The following is a 19533-nucleotide window of genomic DNA, read 5'->3' as shown; positions in this document are numbered from 1 at the left end:
TCACAGCAAAATATGCAAACTACCAAAACTCACCGGCTACACACATTTTTTTTTTGCCACAATTGAACAACACTGGGATTCAAGATCTATGCATTTTTAAACATCAAAAGTCAGTTTTGAGAATGTATAAGTATATCCAATTTGAAGTGGTCGTGAAAAAGTGAAGTCACCAATCAATTGTGTATTTGTACAATTTATTTTTTCCAAAACGCTGACGAGGTGTTTACGCCATAAGCACACAAGCTCCTCCCACGGACTTGATCTTCTCCTCGGCCCGTCGGCTGAAGAACTTGGCCTTGACGATGACGGGCTGTTTGGGCAACTTGCCTTTGCCCAAAATTTTGTAGTAACCCTTCGGATTAAAAAAATATTTTTTTAAATCCTCAATTGATATTAAAACTTTATAGTCTTGAGGTGAGACTTACGTGGCGCACAGCGTCGATAATGGGCGCCGGGCCGTCAGGCTTTTTGCTGTAGTTGAGCCTGGTCTGCTCGCTCACCAGTGTCCACAGCCTGTCCAGGTTGATGGTGGGGCAGTGGGTGGTGTTCCTCTTCAGGTGGTAATGTCTCATGCCCACCTTGCCGAAGTACCCAGGGTGGCTGAGAACGAACACAGTCATTAATTGAGACACAATGACAGGTTTCTGATGCTACAGCCTCACACACGAATGCACTTTTGCATGATTAGTGGCACTGATGTGTGTCAGTGTTTAAAATTGCACTTAGTGTTCCATGAATTTGCATTAAATTGTCCAAATGTAGGTCTGTGTATGAATGTGACGATACAACAGTGGACAACAGCACTGTTAAACTCCAACATATACAATTTATATGTTGACATTAGCTTACCCGACACAAACCCAACAAAAGCAGATCAGAATAAATCTGAATACAAGTACATGTCCACTTGTCTTTAAATCACCAGTTTTCAGTCATTTTTGCAGGTCACCGATGAGTGACACTCCATCACATCGCTTACTCACTATTTATCGAAGTTGATCCTGTGGTGATGCATGCCACCAGCATTACCACGACCTCCGGGATGCTTTCTGTGCTTGCCTGTGGAAGAACATCACAAAAGTGGGTCAAGTCCTTCCAACCCTGTCAAATTTTAACATTAACACAAGATATATGTATGAGCGTTAGTGATGTGTCGTTCGCGAACGATCCGGCTCCCAGAGCCGGCTCTTTGAAGTGAACGATGGGAGCCGGCTCCCACCTCATTGGGAGCCGGCTCCTCAATGGGAGCCGGAACGGGAGGGTTATAGTGATGTGTCGTTCGTGAACGAGCCGGCTCTTAGAGCCGCCTTTTTTGTTTCTCCAGTTGTTCCCCCCCCCCCCCCTTCGGTTAAAGCCGCACGTGATTGGTCAAGATCTGTGGTAGACGGGGGAGGGGGGGGGGGGGGGGTTCACACACACACGCGCGCACACACGCGCACACGCACACACGCACACGCACACACACGCGCACACACACGCACACGCTACAGTTTAGAGAGGGGGGAGGGGTTAGAGGAGAAGAAACAGCAGCGCGCGAACGAGAGAGACGAGGAGACGACAGAGCTAGTTAGCAAAAAAAAGAACACGGTGGAAAGCGAAAAGGTGAGAAATGGATAGAAAACGCAGTGAAATTTGGACTCATTTCAATGTTATTGATAGTTCAAAGGCAGCGTGTAGACTCTCAAAGTTAAAATATCCCATAAATCAGGCTCCACAAATAACCTGCACAGGCACATAAGAAAAGTCCACCCATCAGTACAATTGCGAGAGAAAAGACAAGCAAGGGAACCAGATGTTAATGAAGGTGCTAGTGTGTCTGCAACTGTTGCTGCTGCTCCAATGTCACAACAACTGCCTAGAAGTACAACCCAGAGCTCTATCCTGTGCAAGGGTCTTCAGAAAGTGACAGCTGAGCATCAGACCAGCGTAACCACAGGGAAAGTGAAAGAGTTAGTGGATGCTCTCTGTGCATCCATGGACAGAAAATTCCACAGAATGGAATGGAACACTGTTCTGTCAGAAACCACCATTCTTGACCCAAGATTCAAGAAGCTGGCCTTCACTGACAATAGAGCGGCTGATGAAGCTCTTCAAAGAATAACTGCAGCAGCAGCAAGAGCCAGCCAGACAACTGCACTGCCAGGAGGCGAAGAGGGAGAAGAGGGAGCAGAGCAACAACAAGAAGAGCCACAAGCATCTGCTGTTTGGAGGTTCTTTGAAGAACGAGTAACTGGAAGCACTACAAGACGGAATCCTTCATCAGATGCAATTCTGGAAGTGAGATCCTATCTTGAGGAGCCCCTTTTCCCGAGAAGTGCAGACCCTTTGAGCTGGTGGGAGGCCAAGGATTCACTGTACCCACGTCTTACACATGTGATGACACGGAGGCTGTGTGTTGTCGCAACATCTGTGCCCTCAGAAAGAATCTTTTCCAAAACAGGGCAAATGTTAACAGAAAGGAGAAACAGGATCAACCCGTCAAAGCTGAGGCACTTGGTTTTTCTTAATGCCAATCTTCACTAGACATTAAAAACTTTTACCTGGATGCTGCTTTTTTCTTTTTGTTTTACAAATTTTAAGTTATAATTTGTTGTGTTGTATTCAATGCTTACTTGTTTTACTGTAAACAGTTAAAAGCTTATAAATATAAATATTCAGAGATTGGAACTTTTTGTTGACCTTGTTTTGAGGTGGGTCTTTGTACTTTGTTTTTATTTTTGTAGCACTCCATGTTGTACTCCATGTTGAGTATAAATAAATATTTGATATACTCTCTATTTTTTGCATTAGTGATTCATTTTACACATAATATTACGTTATTTTTGGTAGTAAATTAATTTAAGCAACAAAAAAACTGAGGAGCCATTGGGAGCCGAAAGAGCCGGCTCTTTTTAGGGAGCCGATCCAAAAGAGCCGGCTCTCCAAAAGGAGCCGGAATTCCCATCACTAATGAGCGTGGCTCTTACCAACGCGACCGTGTCCGTGGCTCACATGTCCACGGAGCTTCCTGGTCTTGGACTTCTTAGTAGGCTGTTAAAAGATCAGAAGAAATGCATATCAACACGCTCGTTCTATCATGATCATTTAACATTTCATTAGCCTGCCGACAACTTGGGGAGCTTAACATCACAATTAAGTGTAGTCAGCAAGTCCGTTTGTAGGTGTAAATGTTGAACGATACACATAAGTTCACGAATATAGCGACATCCGAATATTTAGTTGTAGTTCTCCCACCACCGCGTATGCTAAATGGCTAATGCTAACACAGACACTCCATTCAGCCAGCATGCAATACTTGAGTTTATTTCACTGGCCGTGACTGTTATTGCGCTACACCATTTACAATTAAATACTAAATACATGGAACATACCAATAAAGTGTGAGTTCATAAAGCAGTTGTGTGTTCGGGCGGAAAGGGCCGACTAGATCTCACAGTGAAGTGAGAACATACCGGACCATGAAACGCACAATAATAAGTCATCGCGAATACAAAAGGCAAGATTCGTGTGTTGTTTGCATTCATCGAATGCCACATGTAAGTGATTCAAGAAAAGGATGGACATGGATTAATGTGGATTTCCCAGCACAGAACGTTCACGATAGCACCTACCATCTTTGGAGGTTGATCGAGAGAGGAACGGGATTTACAAACCACGCGGTTTTCTGTGAGATTTGGCACTCGACGACAAATAACCTACAGCGACCTACAGCGGCCAGTTTGGAAAATATCACATAAAAAGTACAACACAAATTAAACCTTTTTATTAAATGTTATTGTTTGAGTAATTTCTCAAATTTTACTTTGTTACTTCAAGGTATTTTAAAATGTTTTCTTAAACTCTTGTGTATTTAACTGCCATAATTGTTTGTGCCCTGAAAGACCTCGAAATAAACATAAAAAAATAGATATCCTTCCTGCATTTGTTCTAGTTTTTGTTGTTGTTTCTTTTAACCAAGTGCCCTGAAATTGTAAATCTATAAAAATATTGACCTTTCCTTTTCTTTCTTCCCTTATTATAAATGATCATTTTATTGCAGTTGTTCATTTTAACCAAATAGCGAAAGGCATGCAGAAAATACTATTTTTTCTTATTTATTATTAGACAGACCAGTGGTCGACTGGTTAGCACGTCCACCTCACAGTACACAGGTGCAGGGGTCGATTCTGGTTCCGGCCTTCCTGTGTACTCTCCCACATTCCAAAAACATGCATGACAGGTTAATGGAACACTCGAAATTGTACCTAGATGTGATTGTGAGCGTGAATGATTTTTCGTCTATGTGTGGCGTGCAACCACTTCAGGGTGTAGCCCGCCTACTGACCAAAGACAGCTGGGATAGGCTCCAGCACCCTCCGCGACCCTTGTAAGGATAAAGCGGATCAGAAAATGTATGGCTGGATGGGAATATCTCTCTCACTCTCTGTTGTGAGACTGGAGTGTCCGAACCTGCGCCCGCTGGCGTCACAACAGTCCATCGGGATTTTGAAGCAGTAAATGTACACTCACGGCGGCTGTTGTTTGTGAGCACGGAATGCCCTGGAGAAATAGTGAAGGCATCATTATAGCAGGAGACTTTTACTTGTGGGGATTTCACCTTTCGTCCAATCAAATCCTTCAGTATTTTTTTCCCCCTCGACATAAATTTCAGACAACATTGATACTCTCATTGTCACCTTTTCTCCAGTCTGGTAAACCATTCCACGGTCTCTCACGATTCTAATCAGGTAAGGTTGTTTGTGAGTAGATATTCAGCTTAATTAGATTGTTTTTAATGTACAGTGTGCAATGATATTAAGTGATGTTTTTGCTTCTGCCCGGTAATCAGTATGGAAAGAGGGCGACAAACTGATGGAGCTGATCCGTCCAGTGAAAAACAAATGTTCACAAAGACGTTACTAAACAAAATAAGGTAATGAAAATAATATACTGGGAATGTTGGGATTGGGCACATGTTGATGTGGTGAGCGTTGTCTTTTCAAGTTAACGCAGAATAGCAATTTCATTCTCTGCAAGGGGCAGGGCAGAGAGGCCCTCTGCCCCATGTTGTCAAAGAAAGCTTTGTGGGCTTATAACACATTTTTGATCTGCATTTTTGTATTAGGGGAAGGTGAGAATCGAGTACATGTTGTTGTGGTGAATGTCGTACGTATTTCTATAATGTAGCGAAACAAACATTAAAATTCAGATTTTGCACAAGGGAATTCTCCAGAAGATGTTTCAGGGAAACAGTTGCTAAATTCTAATCACTTTCTCTGGCTGTCCAATCAGGATCCAGCCGGACGTCCAGCGAGTTCGGCATGATTCCACTAAAGCTGTTGTGAGACTGGAACGCCTGAACTTGCAGCCGCTTGTTTCCCTGATGCGACTGCCGTGCCAAAAGCGAGCCAAGTTCTCTGAGGAATGCTCGGCTTGTCCTTGGCAGGTGCAAAAATGAACCATGATAAGCATAACAATGATTCATGCCAGGAAAAGATTGTTGATGGTGATTTTCTTTTCAGGAGAAAGTCAATTCAAATGCATTTGACATTCTGGAGATCCAAGAGACAGAGGTGGGGGGCTCGCGTCACATGACTTGACTCGAGACATACTTAATGCCAATTATGACTTGGAACTACTACAAGTGTTGCCGGTTGAAGATTGTTAGGGAATATGTTGCAGAAAGCTAGTTGCAGAACCCGGCACACTGCTCGATAGTTCATTCACATTCATTGTTCAGTTTGTGGCGGGACTTGATACTTAAGGCTTACTTCTGACTTGCACATATGTGACAAACTCCCACCTCTGGCAGGATGACAGCACAACAACATCCTGTGTGGAACCACTTCATCCTGACGTTTCTCCAAATATGAACCCAGCATACATCCTGGTTCATTCCGGGAAGGCTGACCCGGATACTTTCTACTTGGATCCAGACCGGGAGATGATCATGGTGCTTGATCTGGAGCCAGAAGACCAGATACAAGAATCAAAATGTGTCGAGCCACCTCCAACACAGGAGGCGATCCAAAACGGCGGAGGCGAGAGCAAGGACACGGAGAGCGAAGACTTCTGCGCCGTGTGTCTGAACGGAGGAGATCTGTTGTGCTGTGATCTTTGTCCCAAAGTTTACCACTTGGCCTGTCACGTTCCTTCCCTGCTTACCTTCCCAACGTGCGTATTTGGCTACTATTTCTAATTCAGAACCGATAAAATCCCAACATGCTAATTTGCTATGCTAACATACAGCAAGATATCAACAAAAGCCAGATAGATAATGATTTTACAGCTTTCCCTGTAATTGGGTGGGTTGTTTTTTTTTCATAAAATGCAAACAGTTGGTAGGCTATGAAGTCAATAAGGACTTTGCATCTTGTCCTTAGGTCGGGGATTATTTGTAATACATGTGCAGAGCTCACATAAATACTGTAGCAAGACTACCATTGATTGCTAGTACATCTCAGAATCATTAAAATGTTAACAGTTGGGATGCTAATTTTTTGCAAGATGGTAACCTGAGTAGAGAAAGCCCTAAAGCAGTTCAATAAGAATTTTACATCTTGACCATGAATTAGATACTACTATTTCGAATGAGAATTTCTAAAATGCAAACACTCCAGTATTCTAAAGTGAGGCCCTGCTGTCCTCTAGGGGTGACTGGACATGTACATTGTGCAGGACTGACCACGACCCAGCTGAGAACTTCCGCCGCGAGGGAGTCAACGTTCCCTATGCCCTGTCTCACCGTGACCAGAGGGTGACAATCGCGTAGCTTACTATATTGCATCGGTTCTCATCCTTGATTCTTGTTACAGTACGTAACTTTGTGCAATATGTCCTGTGTGTCACAAAACGTAGGGTACGAAATCATACTCTAAGGATATTATGACTGTAATGTATCAGAGGGTGAGCAAAAAGCATCGGAACATGCATCATATCTTGTGTGTTGTAGGCTGAATATTAGCCTAGCACAACGGCTAACATACGATACAAATCAATGCATATGCACTTATAATGCATCGTAGCCCAAAAATATCATGCAGTGACTTAATCCAATTTATTATATCTTATCATGGTGTATTGTAACGTAACATATACCATCTTCGAACATAACATATTGAATTGTCACTTATAATGTTTAAGTCCATATCCCATTGAATGGCCAGTGTTTGTGAATATAGTGAGTTGTCATGATTGTGCGTGGTGGGTAGAGGACCAAAAAGCAGGGAGACAGGAGAAGAGTACTGAACCAAATGTATTAACAAAAACAAAGTCCTGAAAGACCCAGATAAACCAAAGGAACAACAAACCAAGACACCGGGACAGTAAAACAACGATCCGACGTGGAGTGCTCAGCGTGGCAGTCCTTTTAACCGAACAAGCTTATAACATGATGACCAACAGGTGCGACGCTGGAGGAGGCGCCCTCCGATGCCACTTGTTGGTCACAAACGGAACAGAACCATAACAGTCAACGGACGGATCCCACACCTCCTAATGCCACCCAGTGGCGGTAGCAGGACATGACACCTGTTGGTCACCAACGGAACAGAACCATGACAGTGAATGTCAATTTTTCATCAGGGTTCACATCTTAATGCCGTGTATAATATATCAAGGCTTAATCGTACAGTACAGTATCGTGCCGTAGCACATTGTAATTTAGCACAATGTAATTAGCAGCGCAATGTATCTTTACTGTAAGCTAGCTTCTTATCGTTCATTCATTCATTCATCTTCCTAACCGCTTGATCCTCACTAGGGTCACGGGGGGTGCTGGAGCCTATCCCAGCTGTCTCCGGGCAGTAGGCTGGGGACACCCTGAATGGGTTGCCAGCCAATCGCAGGGCACACAGAGACGAACAACCATGCACGCTCACACTCACACCTAGGGACAATTTAGAGTGTTCAATCAGCCTGCCATGCATATATTTGGAATGCGGGAGGAAACCGGAGCACCCAGAGAAAACCCACGCAGGCCCGGGGAGAACATGCAAACTCCACACAGGGAGGCCGGAGCTGGAATCGAACCCGGCACCTCCGCACTGTGAAGCCAACGTGCTAACCACTGGACTACCGGGCCGCCCCTATCTTATCGTAATTCGTCAAAATGTATCAAAGCATAATGTTGTCTTGTAATTGATCATAATGTATAGTAGCGTTAGGTATTGTACCCTCAAAGTATTTTACTGCAACTTATTCCACTTCTAAAAGTTGTGCTGTGCTCTTTTTTTCCTCTCGACAGAGATGTGAGAAGTTGACATTACTGCTGTACGTTCACCCGCTAAGCGCTCCTTTCCACGAGCCCGTCAGTCGCCTGGTCGGTAACCTTAAACTCTTCCAGCACCGTCTCACATTTTTCCCTGACATTGAAGTGGTCCGTTGGCTGTGCTTCAGGCGAGGAACTACTACCAGGTCATTAAGAGGCCTGTGGACCTGTCGCTGATCCGCAGGAAGCTGGACAAGACTAACACCCTGCACTACTTCATGCCAGAACTCTTTGTCCACGACGTCCTGCTCATGCTCAAGAACTGTGCTACGTTTAACTATGTAAGTCCATATTCGCAAAGCCAAATTGTTGAATTGTGGCGTTTATGTTTGGGAGGAAGTCCCACACATCATTTTAGCACATCATAGCATACCGCATTGCAGGATCACATGTAGTGGATGGGACTTTCAGGACACATATCAGCTCTCATTAGAGTCCTCGAGCGCAAGTGCTTCAAAAGTCAAGTAATTAGGGCCTCATTAGCGGTGTGATGTTGAAGTCACATAAATGAAACAGGCTCTCTGACCTTGCTGTTCTACTCCGGCTTGCCCGCAGCCCGACTCGGAGGTGGCCCGGGCCGGTCGGAACCTGGAGGTGTTTTTCCTGAGCAAACTGAGGGAGATTTTCCCCGACAGGACCTTCCCGTCGGCCAACCAGGACAGGATGGAGCGAGCTCGCCTGCGGTGGCGCCGTGAGGAAGAGGAGGGGGGAGGAAGGAGGAAGAGACGTGAATCGTAAAGTAATAAGCACTACTATATCGTACGCATCTTATTCAGTGATCAGAAAGCATCTTGATTAATCGTGACATATTTTAAGTTACCACAATGCGTCTTAGCGTCGTATAGCATAACTGAATGTAAAATATTTTGAGTAATGTACTGTAAGTAAACACTATATGTATCTTGTTGCATTTTATCATAGCACAGGCTAGGATACATGTACATGTGCGATTAGCGATTGATTGTACTGTATCATGTCATCATTTATTTAAAATGTGTTGCAACATTTTAGCATAATTCTCTGTTAACTGTAGGCGATGTTGTTGTAATGTTTCGTATCATATTTTACATTGGCGCCACGTAGCATTCCAAAAACGAGCAGTAGGTTACTTGGCGTAGCTGGTAACAAAGTGTTTGGACTTATTTTGCAGCTGTTGAACCATGTTGGCAATAGTTTGAGCAAAAGCCCCCTGCCAGTACATATACAAGTTCTTTAAAATGATATATTGAGTATCATTTTTTTGTGTGTGCTTCTTTTCTAAACTCTCTGATCACGTAAAACCTACTTGTAGCTTAAGGCATGATACTGTCAATTTGCTATGTATCAAATCATAAAATTAAAACTTAAATATCTTAGCACACTGTATTGTACTTGCCAGAACAGAACATTTTGTAATTTTCCAAAAATGTAAAATAGAAACACACGACTGTGCCAAAGCACAAAATATTATAATGCATCGCAACCTGGCAAACTAAAATGGTCCCAAACGTTGCTTTTCCAGTTTTTCTTTCAACCGTTTAATTTTTTTTTCTCCCTTTGGTCGCTTTTCAAACAACTTACTTGGACGTAAGATCATTTGTCACAAAAAAGAGCCATGAAAAGCCATTCCGGTGGAGAAAGTGTTCTGATAAGACAAAATCTGTAAACGTTGGCTCTCAGATCAGAGAAGAACATGAAGGAGGGGGAGCAAGTGCGGAGCTTTTAAGGGTCTTTTGGATCACGCTCAGATACATTTGAAAAGCATAACAAAATGTTGGGGGTTTTTATCTCGAGTGCCTCAACTGGCTTTTAATCCATCCGGTAAACAGCTCCATCCCATTTCTTCTTGACCTGGAATGTTTTCTGTTCGGACATCAAAAGAACGAGTGTGGCCGCTGAATGAGGAAGATAATGAAGAGGAAGAGCTACATGCGTACGAGGAGATTCACTCTACCTCCCTCACGTGTCATTCGGGGTCACTCCTGCTCATTTCCTCCCTGAGAAGCGGCGTTTAGAGAAGGGATAAATGGGGGATGTTTAACTTGGACGTCACATCTGTCTGTCTGCAAGCTAAGAAAAAAAATGATAATCAGAGACTTGCGCTATGACAAGGATAATAAAAATGCAGAAAGAAAAGAAAACCAATTCCCCCGTGTGCCCAAATTTGGGGATAAAGAGTTGATTTTTGAACACATATACGGTAGATTTTTGTACTGCTCTGGAGGTCACACGTGGCAGATTAAACCTTTTGAGCAGAATAAACACAAAAACATGCCAGTCAGACTGCTGGCTGCACGCATGATGTAACCACTCTGCCAATGTGTTGTTTGCAGGATTTTTTTTCCCCGGCGTGTGCTTGACATTTTAGGGAAAAATATCCAACTTTATTCATGTTGACTCTTTCTGGAAAATAAGACTTTTTTGGGGTCTTGAAAATGTGCATCTTTTTTTTTGTTCGAAAAAATGCGGGAAATCATGTTGATAACACACTTTTTTTTAAAGTTGAAAATTGAAAGAATTTCTCAAAACTGAGGGATGATATGTTGAAAAATAATACTTTTCGAATGTATGACTATTAAGATCGTGATCGCTCGAAAAGTTTTTCTGGAAATTCTTTAGACTTCATCCTAAAAGTGTCCGATTTTATTTTAAGCTCAAAAGTATACAACTTTAGTCTCTTGAGTTTCAGCGTTTTGACTTTTTTCTTGAAAATAAATAAATTCTCCCATTAAAAATTATGGTACTTTCTATGTTGAAAATATATGACATTTTATCTGGAAAATGATGATTTTGCTAAGTACAACTCACCCAACAAAACTCAGAAAATATTAATTTGTAATCACCAACCTTTATTCACCAAATTATATTCAGTTTTTTGCCCATAATCTAAAGCTTTTGATCCCAAAAACATATGAATGTATTTTTGCAAAATGACAACTTTAGCCTAAAAATGACATGCCTTTTTTCTTTTTTAAGTACGATTTGCATGCTTGTGGAAAATAACTTTTTTTTTTCAAATTAAAAAATAAATAGTTTACCCATGATCATGGAAAAGTCACACTTTTAAAGAAAAAAAATACAAAAAAAAAAATATCTTATAGGATATATATATTGTGTTGTGTTGTATTATTTTGTCATTTTATGTTAAGTGTTGCTTTGATGGCGGTGCGGGCACCCGCAGCGGCTCCTCTTGTTGTCTGTTTAAGAGGGAGGAAATTCCACATACAGCATATTTGAAAATAAAGTTGTACTTGATTTGACACATGTATATATATATATATATATATATATATATATATATATATATATATATATATATATATATATATATATATATATATATATATATATATTTTTTTTTCTGAAGATGTAGCCTAAGACCTTTTTCCTTTGATGTATGACTTCTTAGCTTTAAAATGTATTCCTTTTTGGCATCAGATTACACTTTTTTTTCAACCTTTCACTTTTCAGGGTGGCCCTCATTTTGTCCAAAGAACTCTCTGGGTTTGATTAGCTGGCCTCATGCAAGTGTAAAAGTGATCTCTAAACATCGCTGAATGAAGAGAACATCTCTCCGTAAACAACATTTTCATTCCATCTTTTGACTCGGGTATGCAAATCCCGTTGTAGCATTCGATAAAGTCAACACGGGAACGAGAGAGAACATCCAAAAAAGGCGAATGAGGTTTGCTTGATTGAGCCCGTAATTGACTGATGGGATTCCTGATGCTCGGACTAATGTGGAACATGATTGTTAACATGGAATAGCCAGAAAGCGTGGGCATCGCAATCGCCGCAAACACAAAACTATGAGCTTGATTTTTATCAATGATATTCCTGTACTGTTTGCATCCTGGTTGGAATCATTTGAAAGGGATCAAATTGTAACCTTGCACCAATAAAAGAAAACTTGGAAAAGAGTCCAAAGTACCGGGAATGGAAGTCAGCCAGGAAGAAAAATGTGTTTTTAGTTACAGGAACAAGAATTCTATTGGTCGACGCTCAGTGCATGTAAAATGTAAAGGCTTGTGATGGGGGATTTATTGGCAGCGCGTACTACCCGTTGGGATTTCTCGTCCGATGCGTGTCTGGGTAATCTGTCGGATGCTCCCATCTCACTTTTACGACAAAAGCCTGACGTGGCGATCTCGGACCGTGGCGGTTCAAAAAAGTTTGTCCGTATTTTTTTATTTTTTTATTTCTATTTATTTATTTATATTATTTATTTATGTCACTGTAAGAAAATTCAATAAATTGCTAATTATTTCAATAAGTGTACGTGACTTTGATGAAGTCTGGAGCAAGTAGGAAGTCATAAGTTGGAGGAAGAAAGACTTGATGTCCATATTGTGTTTGAAATTCCAAGTTCCATTGTGAAAAAAAATGGAGCTGAGAAAGACAAAAATGAAATGTGGGTCATTGTCTTGCAAAAAAAAAAACTATTTAAAAGGCTATAATATGCATAAGGCCCACTAGATGGCGATGATGCACATATATGTTCTATTGTGTGGAATCAGAAATCTTTATTTTTTATTTTTTTTGGAAGATGCCTTTTCACCAAAATACGAACGCATGCCAAAATTGGCGAGTCTTCGGGAATGTTGAGGCCAACCAAAAGGCCATTCACTCGCCGAAAGAAAACCAATTAAAGTTCGAAAAACGATGACCGTCCTCACAATATCGTTTTCACATTGAATCCTCCAACTTTGAATGCATGAGAGAGAGAGAAACAGAATTAAGGAAACGTCGAGGAGGGGGAGGGGAGCGCTTGTTTTCTCTCCCCTCGCCTCCCTCCAGTTTTGAGACATGCCTTAGTTAAAAGAAATCAAACCAACGCAGAAGAGCAAACATGAACGACATCAAGTTGGCCCTGCTGGGAAGTCCGGGAGCTGGAAAATCAGGTAAGCTTCTGTGTTGAGATGTATAGTTACTATTTAAAGTAAAACACTTTAGAAACCATAAATGCATATTCGTAATATGATGGCAATGTTTCCCATTTACTATCTTCCAACTGTAAACTTTTTCCAGTGCTGATGATTGTTGTCAAATTCATTTCAAGTATATTGGTTAAAGTTTTTTTCATTTGGTCATTACAAAAAAAAAGCATCTTAGAATAATTATTGGATGCTGATAAGGCTTGTTTATTTTTTCAGTATTTCTTGGATTCACAATTTTAATTTGGTTGAAATGTTTTCATTATTTTATATTAACACGTGAATTAATGTTTTTTTATGACCCAGCATTTTTTTCTAATGATTATGATAGCTTATTAATTTGAAAAGTACCAATTTTGCTTCTGTTTATGGTCATCCATCATTCTTTTTTCTGAACTGCTTATGCTTGCAAGGATTGTGGGCATGCAAGAGCCTATGGTTTATCATCGTATACTTTATATTTGAGTTACTTTTTTAATATGTATTTAAATTAAAATAACAATTGGTTACCACACTCAATATCATGAGTGGGTCAAAATAATTGGGAACGGTTCTCACCATGTTGCGGTGCAAAACTGACGAGAGTAACGAAAGGACGACTAAATGAACGGCCCTTTGGACGCTGCAGGTGTGCCTAAGGTTGTGTCCGCAGAGGAGCACGAACATCGCTCAGCACTCGAGCTGCTAATTGAAAGCGATGCTGTGCAAAGCCGCAAAGTTGGCCCACAAGCAGAAAAAGCTGACAGGCCTTCCAGTCGCCTCTTTCATCTGAGACTTGGCTTTCACCCGCACGCTCGCAGCGACCGTTGGCACCGTCTTAACGTTCATTCCCCACCACCCTTAACCCCCCCCCCCACAAAACACACACACTTGAAACGTCCCCTGTACAACGGCTGCACTGATGTTTCTCAACGTCTTCTTTGTCCAGCTGTACTTGTGCGCTTCCTGACCAGACGCTTCATTGGAGAATACGCGTCCGACACCAGTGAGTTGATGCTGACATTTGCTTTTTATCTTCGTGAAGAGCAGAAGCGATTTTATTTTAAGGCCATAACACCGAGCCATTTCTGGCACGAGCTGAAGAACATTTTCTCAATGAGCAACTCCAGCAAAGTTTGTATATTCTATCAGTGGCATATTTGCAGAAAGTTAACCACTGAAAAATCATGCACTGCCAGCTGAAAAAACAAACATATGTGCGCACACAGTGTGGGGATTGGTGAAATAAAAATAATATGGGATAATTTCTTCGCGGTCTACTTTGTAGGATTGAAAAGTATGCATCACTTAAGTTTTTTGGGGTTGTTTTTTTAACTTGAGTCTGCTCGTACTGCGCTTGCGTGCGATTCGGTAAGTATGTTCTCAATGCAGATGTGTGCAAGCTCTGCCATATTTGATTTTACTGTATCTAAGGATTGCACTGAAATACCCTGAACATGTATGAAAGAGGGTTCCGTCTGTTTGCGTCACCGCAGATTCTCTGTATCGAAAAAGGCTGTCCATCGATGGCAGGCATCTGAACCTGGAGGTGTTTGATCCCTGTTCCCAGGTACCACGTTTGCCATCTGTCTTTAACATTTACTTAGCATCTTTGTTTGTGACTCTCCGATTTGGTATGCTAATTTAAAGCCGTTTTAGAATGGATGAATGTTAGAATCAATGTTTTGCCTGACTTCATGGCGTGACCTCAAAGACATACCGCGCAGCCTTCCGTCTCCCAGCATTAATTTGGTTTGAGTTTTTGCGCCGCCATCTGTGTGCTATGTTAGCTTAGCATCCTTGTTTGTTGCTCTCAGTTTCATTTGCTATGTTAGCTTATCGTCTTTCCTGATTTCCTGGCGTCACTTCAAAAGGCATACCCTTCTGCCGAGACTGGAATTAGCGACAGTAACTAACTCATTTTCCAACATCCATCCATTTTCTGAACCGCTTAATCCTCACTAGGGTCGCGGGGGGTGCTGGAGCCTATCCCAGCCGTCTTCGGGCAGTAGGCGGGGGACACCCTGGATCAGTTGCCAGCCAATCGCAGGGCACACAGAGACGAGCAACCATCCACGCTCACACTCACACCTAGGGACAATTTAGAGCATCCAATCAGCCTGCCATGCATGTTTTTGGAATGTGGGAGGAAACCGGAGCACCCGGAGAAAACCCATGCAAGAAACACAAAATGAAATTGAATCTGCCACCACTTGATTTTCAGGAGTGAGACGCCAAACCTCAACCAGTACATATTTCTTGAAATTGGGGTACAAAAAAATACCTGCCAAGTGGACGAGACCCAGGTTGTTTTCCACTTAGAGGACTTGAAACATACCGGTATTCGAAAATTCATCCAGCCTGGATGGAAATAATCTTCGCTGTATTTCACATAAGCAGACCTGGAATTGTCCTTATCCATCCAAAACGTCATCAACAGTGAATCCGAAGCGATCCATGCGAGTATCCCAAGGCCATGTGCTGCCTCTTTAAAGACAAGACACACACACACACACACACACGCACACGCACACACACAAAAAGTGTTATTGGAATGGCCCCAAGCTCCGAGAACATTGTCGCATCCGTTGGAGCACAAAGACGCTGTGAAATCAGAAAAGCCGGAGGAATTTTACAGTTTTGTCGGTTCAAGGACGGGACCTTCCTGAAAATCACCCTGAAGGTTACACAAACAGTGGTGGAAACAACTGTAGATCCTCCTGCAGTTGCCTTTTTATTGAGGATGAGGAAAACAAATATTATTAAGATTAATATTAAACAGTGGTGGCAATATATTACAATTTATGTCATGATAAAGCGGGATTGTAAAAAAAAAAAAAAATCCACATCCACATGACACTGTTGAAGCGAACATGTGTCCAAGTCTATTTGAATCGTAATTGTTGTTAATGACGTCTCCATATAACGGAAAAATCGTCTTTTGTTACGACGCAGAGCTGCTAACACGACTGTATTTTCCGCACTACGAGGCACACCCAAAAGTATTTGATTTTCTCATAAGCCGACGGTGCGCTTTATAATCCAAAGCGCCTCATATATGGATCAATATTCTGATTTCTTGGACCTAGTATTTGAAATGATCTGTAAAGCGCTTTGTTACAGCCGCAGTGGTTGTGAAAGCTCTATATAAAAGAAGGTGTATTGTATTATATTGTATTCCTTTAGCATAGCTCTATCTAGTGGATGCATAATGCAACTGCAGCCACTATTGTAGCTTCTATTCTCTGCGCCTTATAATGCGGTGCGCCCTATGTATGAAAACAGTTTTAAAATTGGCCATTCATTGAAGGTGCTCCTTATACTCCGAAATGCCTCATAGTGCGTAAAATACGGTACTTAATGCATCTAAGGTTTTTATATATTTCTATAGGCGCTTCTGTTTTAGTGAGCAGAGAAGTTCAAGTGGGCTCAGCACTTCTATCCGTTTTGTGTTGTTTGTTGTCAGCGCTCGGAGGCCAAGTGTGTACTGGAGGAACCGGTGGCGTGGGCAGACGGCTTTGTGGTGGTCTACAACATCAGCGACCGCACCTCCTTCCTCGACGCCAAGAACATCCTGCGGCAGATCCGTGAGGCCCGCCAGCAGGACCAATGCAAAGGGTCAGAAGCCCTCTCCGCCACCCTGTAACTCTTAACTTATCTGATTATTCTTTCATCTCAACTCAATCTAAAATAGTTGCATTCTCCTTCAAAGTCCTTCGGATCCCCTAACAAATCAATGTTTTTTTTGGACAAACATCTTAAAAGTTTTGAAGACACTGGAACAAACATGAATAGAGATTAGTGCAATCATCTTGTGTCCGATCATCATTGACAAATGGTTTCCTGCAGCAATATGGAGGAAAGGTTTGAAGACGATAACAGCACGTGCTTCAAAGCTTTAGAGAACATTAAGAAAGCACCGTCCTACTTCCTTTGAAGCTGCGCACAGATCCTCATGCCGGAATAGCTGGTTGGAATGCCAATGCTTCCATGCCCGGGCCGACTTGAGGCTTGATGTGTTGACTTTCTTTCGGAGCCTATCCTTAAAACGTACCCATCAGCTGTTTTTGTACTCTCGCTCAAAGGTCTCGAGATGCGGGCCATAGCCCTGTCTAATAGAAAACTAGTCCGAACAACGATAAACCAGTAGTGGGCGCTCAGTGCATGCTTTTTGTGTCAATGACTCTTTTTGACATTTGAAATCCTGCTGTTACAAAGTTGATGTGGTGTTAAAGGTTGTTGAACCAGTGGGGATGTAGCTCAGTGGTAGAGCGCATGCTTCGCATGTATGAGGTCCTGGGTTCAATCCCCAGCATCTCCATTTTCCCATATCAGTGCCGAATTCACCCAGTGAGGTTGAACCAGATTTCAATTTGAATGAAACTAAGTGTCATTGTTGATAGCAACACTCAACTTTAAATTCTCAGATTTTGTGTTTTGCCATCAATATCAACAAGGACACGGCATTTCATTCAAAATGAATTTATCCCATAAGGCAAAGGTAATCTTCAGTAGAGTGACACAGTTAGTCAAGTGGGGATGTAGCTCAGTGGTAGAGCGCTTGCTTTGCATGTATGAGGTCCTGGGTTCAATCCCCAGCATCTCCATTTTCCTTTGAAATCATTAACAATTACATGACCAAAATTCTATTTGCTTCAGAGTACTGAAAGGGAAAATTAAAAAATAGGACGGCCTTTTCGGGGAAAGTGTTTTGTTGCTCCTGACAGTGTTGTTCTTTTTCCAGGCAACCGCTGGGTGTCCCCGTGTGTCTGCTGGGCAACAAGCAGGACCTGTGTCACATCCGGCAGGTACACGAGGACGAAGGCCGCTGCCTGGCGCAGGAGAGCCGCTGCTACTTCCAGGAAGTGTCAGCGGCCGAGAGCTACCAAGACATCGCCGGGCTCTTCACACAGCTAATCAGGCAGGTGATGGAGCACCTGAAGTACCGCGCCGACCGCCGTCGCTACAGTGGGTCCAAGTCCATGGCCAAGCTGATCAACAATGTGTTCGGAAAGAGAAGGAAGTCGGTGTGACCGAGGGATCACCGATACGTTTAGAGACATTTCCAAATGAAACAAGACGAAAATTGCACCTGTGCCTTAAATGTAACTCAATATCTCTTAATCCTATGATCACATTATTCTTGTTTATATTTTGTGTTTCAGAACACTTGACAATGTTTGTAATTGCACTCGGGCAAGTTGTATTCACTGTAAATAAAATCTAGCCTGTACTCAAATCAGTCCTGATACAGTCACCTAACTCATGCAGCAAGAAGTGGGGATGTAGCTCAGTGGTAGAGCACATGCTTCGCATGTACAAAGTCCAGGGCTCAATCCCTGGCATCTCCATTTGCTGTCTATGATGGGAAAAGTATCAAAATGTGGCTTCCCAGGACCTATGGACAACTGTTATTGATCCTTTCTGGAGGTCTTCGGTTAAAAATGACATGTGAGTTATATTTAAATTAAAATAAGTTATTTCCTAACAAGACACCCGAAGCAAATATTTTACACAAACCCGAGTTGTGGCTCTTCAACTATTACAAAATCCTCTCAAACTATGCTACTCACCCACAGGTCGCTCTGGATTGATTTTGTAAACTAGATGCAAATAACTAAATGTTATTTTTGTTATTATGGAGAACGTCTGGCAGCATGCACTCCCAAACATAAAGTTTTTGTCATCGTTTAAGTTCAAGTCGGCGGGAGTCAGTTACTCTTCTGCCACCTAGAAGTGTAATGTTATTGAAAAATGTCCACTCAGAGTCCTTATATGACAAGAAGCACTCTGGTCCGCGTGTTTACGAACATAAAAAGGTCTTCACTGGAGCACAACACAAGCTGTAGGCTACCGGTTTGGTCACTAGATGACAGCAAAGACATAAAAGCAGCCTTTTTTTTTTAACTCTGGCTTGTTCGTTTCAATTTTAAAGCTGTTTCACAAACAATAAGCGGTGTGAAGCGGTTGGGATGAAAATCAGCACCTCCAAATCTGAGACCATGGTCCTCAGTCGGAAAAGGGTGGAGTGCCCCCTCCGGGTCGGGGGGGAGATCTTGCCCCAAGTGGAGGAGTTTAAGTATCTTGGGGTCTTGTTCACGAGTGAGGGCAGGAGGGAGCGAGAGATCGACAGGCGGATCGGTGCAGCGTCTGCTGTGATGCGGACGTTGTATCGGTCTGTCGTGGTGAAGAAGGAGCTGAGCCAAAGGGCGAAGCTCTCAATTTACCGGTCGATCTACGTTCCAACCCTCATCTATGGTCACGAGCTATGGGTCGTGACCGAAAGAACGAGATCCCGGATACAAGCGGCCGAAATGAGTTTTCTCCGCAGGGTGTCCGGGCTCTCCCTTAGAGATAAGGTGAGAAGCTCGGTCATCCGGGAGGGGCTCCGTG

At 42.5% G+C, this 19533-nt stretch overlaps 3 protein-coding genes and 2 non-coding genes across 6 annotated transcripts; 4 read left to right on the top strand and 1 right to left on the bottom strand.

Annotated features, from left to right (window-relative positions):
• Window positions 1-177: 177 nt before the first annotated feature.
• Window positions 178-3703, bottom strand: rpl27a (ribosomal protein L27a). The gene is made up of 5 exons (XM_052060589.1): window positions 3612-3703; window positions 2967-3030; window positions 984-1059; window positions 426-600; window positions 178-352 (listed from the first exon to the last, which is right to left on the bottom strand). The coding sequence occupies exons 1-5, from the start codon at window positions 3612-3614 to the stop codon at window positions 224-226; spliced, it is 447 nt and encodes a 148-aa protein (XP_051916549.1). The 5' UTR covers window positions 3615-3703; the 3' UTR covers window positions 178-223.
• A 2010-nt stretch (window positions 3704-5713) lies between these two features.
• LOC127597498 (tripartite motif-containing protein 66-like) lies at window positions 5714-10887 on the top strand. The gene is made up of 5 exons (XM_052060571.1): window positions 5714-6153; window positions 6631-6736; window positions 8225-8299; window positions 8377-8529; window positions 8804-10887. Exons 1-5 carry the CDS (start codon window positions 5849-5851, stop codon window positions 8984-8986), a joined length of 822 nt encoding a protein of 273 aa, XP_051916531.1. The 5' UTR covers window positions 5714-5848; the 3' UTR covers window positions 8987-10887.
• A 2112-nt stretch (window positions 10888-12999) lies between these two features.
• Window positions 13000-18379, top strand: rerglb (RERG/RAS-like b). 2 transcript variants are annotated; one of them, XM_052060575.1, is made up of 5 exons: window positions 13000-13128; window positions 14090-14146; window positions 14637-14710; window positions 16607-16782; window positions 17885-18379. In XM_052060575.1, exons 1-5 carry the CDS (start codon window positions 13077-13079, stop codon window positions 18171-18173), a joined length of 648 nt encoding a protein of 215 aa, XP_051916535.1. In that variant the 5' UTR covers window positions 13000-13076; the 3' UTR covers window positions 18174-18379. The 2 variants fall into 2 exon arrangements, with proteins under 2 accessions (XP_051916535.1, XP_051916536.1); XM_052060576.1 differs by having other exon boundaries at window positions 13008-13128; window positions 16607-16758.
• On the top strand, window positions 17390-17461 carry trnaa-cgc (transfer RNA alanine (anticodon CGC)). Its single transcript has one exon. It is a non-coding gene; the product is annotated as a tRNA-Ala (tRNA).
• On the top strand, window positions 17676-17747 carry trnaa-ugc (transfer RNA alanine (anticodon UGC)). Its single transcript has one exon. It is a non-coding gene; the product is annotated as a tRNA-Ala (tRNA).
• Window positions 18380-19533: the final 1154 nt, after the last annotated feature.

Source organism: Hippocampus zosterae, chromosome 3 (genome assembly GCF_025434085.1).
Source record: "Hippocampus zosterae strain Florida chromosome 3, ASM2543408v3, whole genome shotgun sequence".
NCBI classification, from domain to species: domain Eukaryota; kingdom Metazoa; phylum Chordata; class Actinopteri; order Syngnathiformes; family Syngnathidae; genus Hippocampus; species Hippocampus zosterae.
Note: the sequence above shows the minus strand (reverse complement) of the source record. Positions and strands in the feature narration are given on the sequence as shown.